The 6,000-nt window shown below is 41.1% G+C and overlaps 1 protein-coding gene across 1 annotated transcript in view; it reads left to right on the top strand.

Annotated features, from left to right (window-relative positions):
- Positions 1-340: 340 nt before the first annotated feature.
- The window catches only part of RNF39 (ring finger protein 39), a 29,245-nt gene continuing 23,585 nt past the window's right edge, over positions 341-6,000 (top strand). The window contains exon 1 of the mRNA XM_081936213.1: positions 341-842. Within this exon, the coding sequence (XP_081792339.1) occupies positions 474-842 (369 nt within the window). The 5' untranslated portion in view covers positions 341-473. The remainder of the gene's footprint in view (positions 843-6,000) is intronic.

Here is a 6,000-nt window from a genome sequence, read left to right as displayed (position 1 = left end):
AATATAATATTCTGCCTTTTAAATATTTCTCAAAATATTTCATTCTTCTAGGAAGAGGGGCGGGTGTTAACTTTCTACAAGCTGATGTTAAGGGCTTCGTGGCAGAGCAATTAACATCGATGGAGCAGACCTGCAAAGCTCTGGGATGCAGCAGGAGGATCAGCTGGTCCTCGCAGTGGTCAGAAATCAAAACAAAATTAACCCGATGCTCTGCATGCCCCACCCTGCTCCCAGCCGTAACTTATCACACAGCGTGATATTTTCTAACAGCAAAACAGACTTGTCTTCTACCCCAGCGGCAGTTCCTGCCTACCACGTTTTGGCACAAGTCCCTGGAGTGGAAGAACTGGATGGTTATGCAAGGCTGTTTACCTGTTGCCAGACAGAAGCTCCTCCCCAACCTGCCTCTGGTCTCCTCCCTGCCTATATAGAGGCGAGGTGTTGAGCTGGCACCAGAACACAGGAGCCAAAGGATGACACAGTCGTGCGGCATGGAAAGCAAAGGGCTGGTGGCTGAGCTGCAGAGAGCAGCTATCTGCCCAGCCTGCAGGGGTCACTTTAAGGACCCAGTGATCCTCGACTGTGACCACAGCTATTGCCGGGCTTGTATCACTCGCTACTGGGATGAGGAGTCCATGAAGGGAAATGGCCCTCGGGTGATATCTTGCCCCCAATGCAAGAAAGTCTTTGAGAGGAGGAACCTCCGCACCAACGTCAAGCTGGCAGTAGAAGTCAAGATCACCCAACACCTCAATGCCAAGACAGCCCAGGTACCCCTTGCCCCAAAGTCCAAGCGCCGCCGTGGAGGGTGGAGGCCCACAACCAGCATCCAGAAAGAAAAGGTAGGTCGTGGGTGAAAGGGTTAGGTTGCCTAGGGAGAATGTCAGCAAGAGGGGCTCTGATCTTACGCAGGGTGTGTGCTCCATAGGCACTCCTTCCCATTGGATTTGGGTTTGATGTTTGGAAGTTGAATATACAGTGTGTGGTATGTTCAGGTAAATGTACACACCAGAATAATTTTATCTGAAAATGATACTGAGAAAGAGACTTTTCAGAGGTATTTGTTAAAATGTGTTAGAATTGGCTTGCTTTCTCATCATTTTGCTACAGTGGCTTATAGTTATAGTCGTACGCAATTTCCACTTCAAGCTTTCTTCTTCATGTGAAATGAAGCCAGCCACAGGAATGTATATCGCTTTAAACAATGGGAAATTAGACAGTAATTTAGTTTATGAAGTGTTTTCTAAGCACTAAGACTCAGGTCCAAAAAGAAAAAAAAATCTGCCTGTGGTCCCAATACTTGGAGAAATCTTCCCAGCCAGGTGTTCTCCAGGTATATATGATTTCATATGCCTGGAAATGATGGAAACTGCAAATCCTATGAAGATTAGAGATGGTCAGAATTGTATTGATCACATCTGAAAGCACCATACTGATAAAAAACAAAAATCCTGTTGAAATATAGGGGGAGAGGGAAGAAAACCTCCAAAAGACATGGATGTATTCTGCCTGTTTGATTATGTGTGAATGAAATCATAAAATTATATTCCTGCTAGTATCATGAAGAGGGTCTGTTATGTCCTCTCATGAACGGTGATGCAAAAACTGAATTTGTGCTTATGGATATACTAATGGGAAAAAAAAGTATATCAAGACAATTACGCACCACCTGATGCTCTCGAGATGTGTTGGACCACCGTACCATCATCTACTCGTCAGTGTTGCCCTTTATAATCCACACATTGGAAGGCATTAAGGAAAAGCTGAGATAGTATCATGATGGATGATGACTTGCTCGAATATAACAAGACAAAACATTAGTGGGTTTAATCAATCAATCAATCAATCAGAATAGAGGTGGAAGGGACCTTGGAGGTCTTCTAATCCAATCCTCTGGCCAAGCAGGAGACCCTATACCATTTCAGACAAATGGCTATCCAACATCTTCTTAAAGAGTTCCAGTGTTGGAGCACTCATGATTTCTGAAAGCTAGTTGTTCCATTTGATTTATTTATTTTTATTTTTTATTGGTTTTATTTGAAATTGTACCCATTTGGTTGATCTTATTTTTCCACCAAATTTCATGGTGCTGATTTATCAACCCATTTACCACATAAAAAGTTGGGGGGGAAAACCCTTTTTCCAAAGAAAAACATTCACAAAGTAATTGACTATTCGCGGGCCTCACTTGAAGCTGGATTTGATGACACGGGGGAAGACGTGCTGTTAGGAACAGGGGTTGGCCTTTCTCTCTTCTACATTGCATTTTTGCTGAAGTAATAGATTAACAGAGTTGGAAGGGACCTCTCAGGTCATCTAGTCCAACCCCCTGCCCAAGCAGGAGACCCAACATCTGCTTCTACCTAGGATCGAACTCACAACCTCCTGATTGTAAGGCAAGAGCTCTACCAAATATACTCCAAGCTGCCCACAAAACTGCACAGACCAGATGAGGTTTTCTTTCTCCAAAGATTGGGAGAAACTGTAGCTTAATGTTGGTGCTCCTGCTTTACATGCAGAAAATGTCAGGATTGCTCCCTAGGATTGGCCCCTTTACATGCAAAAGATTCAAGGATGCCTAAGGCTATGGAAAGCAAAAGCCAGATTTAGAAGGAATGGAGTAAAATTATTTGGTTTCTTGGGGTTAGGATGAACTAATGGCAAAGAGCTACAGGTGCTATCGTGGGCTCCTTAGAGGAAAAGCATAATAGAAATGAACTAAGCAAGTATCTTTTTTTAAAAAAAACAATCTTTTAGTGGAGGGAAATGTCCTCCAGAGATACTACTACTACTTCCGAATAGCTAGAATGCCTCAAGTTTCCCGTCCTTGTTTAAGGAAGCAGGATTTCTCCACACTTGCATGTCTTGTATATTCCATTCTTACCATGGCTCACGATGATTCTGCAACATGTTCAATAAAGTCATGTTACAATCATGATGTGATGTGGGTTTGTTATCTGGCCTGCAATTGTTCTACCAATGCTGCAACATTTTTCACAACTCAACATTACGCTGCTGGTGTTGAAGGCACAGAAACATGGTCAAGGCAAGAGGTTAGCAACCCTAGGACTACCTTTGATAGATCACCTAGAAAGAAAATATCCCCCACAAATTGCAAAAGAAATGAGTAGAACAGGCATTTATGGAGCAGTAGTACTAAATATTTTTCAAGACACATCTTGTACTAGAACTGCAGGTGCCTCAGAAATGAGGCATGGCTTATATTTATTCGTACGATTGCAATCTTGAGAGGCATGCCTCAGTGGAAAACACTTTTACGATTGTTAAAATAAGAATGAACAGAGATCAGCAAGAATCATTGTGGTTAGTGAAGATGGAAGAAACAGATTACCGGAACAGACAAAAGAAGGTAAATAGAAGAGGAATGATTGCCAGAATAAAAAAGAGAAACAATGCAAAATGGAATCTATGTATAAATCCTTCCAGAGTCATGTTCAAGTGTTCTTTCTTCTGTTGATAGTATACTGTATTATATACATAACATTATGTACGAAGTCAAGGCTGCAGCCACGCAGAATTAAAAGTATGATTTGCTTTCTTGCACAAGGATATGCATGTGCCCCAGCAAGGATTTATGGATGTGCAAAGTCTGCTATTAATTCAGGTTCCCTGATGTAACCAGTCCATTTGCATTGGTGATGAGCTTAGTTTGCTTGCCAACTCAAGTTTCATTTACAACATTCTTTCATCTTGATTTCTACTTTGGATTTACTTTTTCCTGAAAGGGAAGGCCTGGCAACTTTTGACTTGCATTGACTGGTTAAAAAAGAAGAGGTAACCTGACAAGATAATGACGTTCTTGATCACAAGCTTAATAAAATCAGAACATGGCAAAGAAGATCATTGGAAAGAGAAAGGCTGCTGGCTGTCACCTTGAATTATAATGGAAGAACCTTGTGCTGTGAGAATTGCCTTCATCTGATTCATCTTCTCCCGGTTAAACCAGCTATATCTTATCTGCTCTATCCACACATCCTTCCTTCCCTCTTACTTCACCTTCTCCTACATGGCCAAGGTGGAGGCTGGAGAAAAAGCTACCTTGCAGTTCTGGGAAGACTAAGTATCAGGGAAACCTGAGGGTAGGAGTTGCAAGCTAGGGATGGTAACCTAGCTGAAACTGAGCTGTTTTCCAAGGACAGCAACCGGATGTTGTCATTGTCTTCTCACTCCTTAGCCATCCTAGTTCTAAGATTGCCTTTCTGAAGAACCTTCATGGACACAGGTCAAGCCACCTGCCTGGCCCCAATTTAGCTTGTATTTTGGTGATTATTTTATTGATGTGCGTAATGATTATTTATCGGTATTTTGTATTTTTGTGGTCCGCTTTGTAAGGAGTTTCAATGCTGTGGGATAAGCAGCTCCAAAGCCAGTCTGTCTATTGAACCTTGGAGTCAGTTGTCCCAAGAGCCAGTAAGAGCTTGCATTTTCTAGAGGAATAATATCACCCATTGTTCTTTTGCTGAGAACGAAGTATTAAATTGGCCTCGCTTTTGAATATTCATCTTTAAAACTTGAGAATGCAATACCTTCACATTATTAACAGCTATAACATGTTTCAGGGTGCCATAAAAATCCTTTTTCTTTATTCTAGGTTGCTTAGGTAGCTATTTTGTTGGATAAGAGGATTGCCTCATGCCTGGAAGGAGATTTGAAACCTAGCCTTCGAGTGCTAACCTCCCCATTACACTTAATTCTCCGTTTCTTCATTAAATTCTTTGTTCTTTCAATCCCCAAATGGGAATAATGAACAGATTAACTGAGGCATACCATTTGGAGATATTTAGGGACAAAAAAGTCTTTCCAAAGTTATAGAGAACAAATATTATGAATCTAGATTTCTATTGGGTTCTTCTTTTAATAAAGTTTGAAACAGACAACAGTGCTGTTTTTCTAATCTTGGAATTGGCAACCCATAAACTATATGCATCTCTTGCGGTCTTTTGTGTAGCTTCTGGATCCAACTCCCACTCCATATCTTTGTTAATGTTTTCATGTTATCTATTTTAAGATAGTAAAACAGATAAAACAGGTAATAAAATAGATGAAGGCTCCAAGATGTATGACACACCAATGTCATTTTTTTAAAAAAAGAATAACCTTATTTAAAATAATATTTTCAAATGACACAAATTCTCTCCCTGTATGCCTTCCATCTTGATATTGTTTAAGAAGTCCTTGAAAACCTGGCTGTTTCCCAGGCTGTGGTGGTATTGATGGGTGTTAAGCCCTTTATAGGGTTCTATCTGTTAGTAGGACTGTGTGTCTGGTTATACATTGGGGTGGGGGTTCCCTGTTTTTCTTGTTTTTTACTATTTTTAATGCTGTACACCACCCAGTGTTTTGGAGTTGTGTGGTCTTCTAAATTGCTTCCTTAATTAATTTATGATAAGGGTCTTAAATAGTGGTGAAATTCAATTTTTTTTTCCAAAATCGGTTCTGTGGGCATGGCTTGGCGGGCGTGCAAGGGCAGAATACTGCAAAATCTCCATTCCCTCCCCACTCTGGGGCCAACCAGAGGTGGCGTTTGCCGGTTCTCCGAACTACTCAAAATTTCCACTACCAGTTCTCCAGAACCTGTCAGAACCTGCTGAATTTCACCCCTGGTCTTAAAGAACCAGTTTTCCAGTGAGGTTCTACCATGTGTTTTGCAGCTCTCAGTGGGTAATTTTTTTAAAAGGGTATCCCCTTATCTGTAAACACTGTCCATTACCTGAGCTTGATTCAAAGGAAGCTTTCTTTTCTTTTCCCTTCCTAGATCAGGGGTGGACAACAAGTTGCCTTCCAGATATTGAACTCCAAATATCTCCATTCTAGCAGAAACAGAAATTGCCCATTGCCAAATCCCTGTCCTTAGATCCTGGTTTATAGAGAGATTCCAGAGCCGCCGAATGCAATTATTCTGCTATTAAGTACAAACACTCCAACTACTAATGCTCATATGTGGCAGGTTCATTTGCATATAGAAGGTTGTAGGTGAAA

Source organism: Natrix helvetica (assembly GCF_964273705.1).
Source record: "Natrix helvetica genome assembly, chromosome: 1".
Lineage (NCBI taxonomy): Eukaryota > Metazoa > Chordata > Lepidosauria > Squamata > Natricidae > Natrix > Natrix helvetica.
This window is presented reverse-complemented; position numbering and strand designations above follow the sequence as displayed.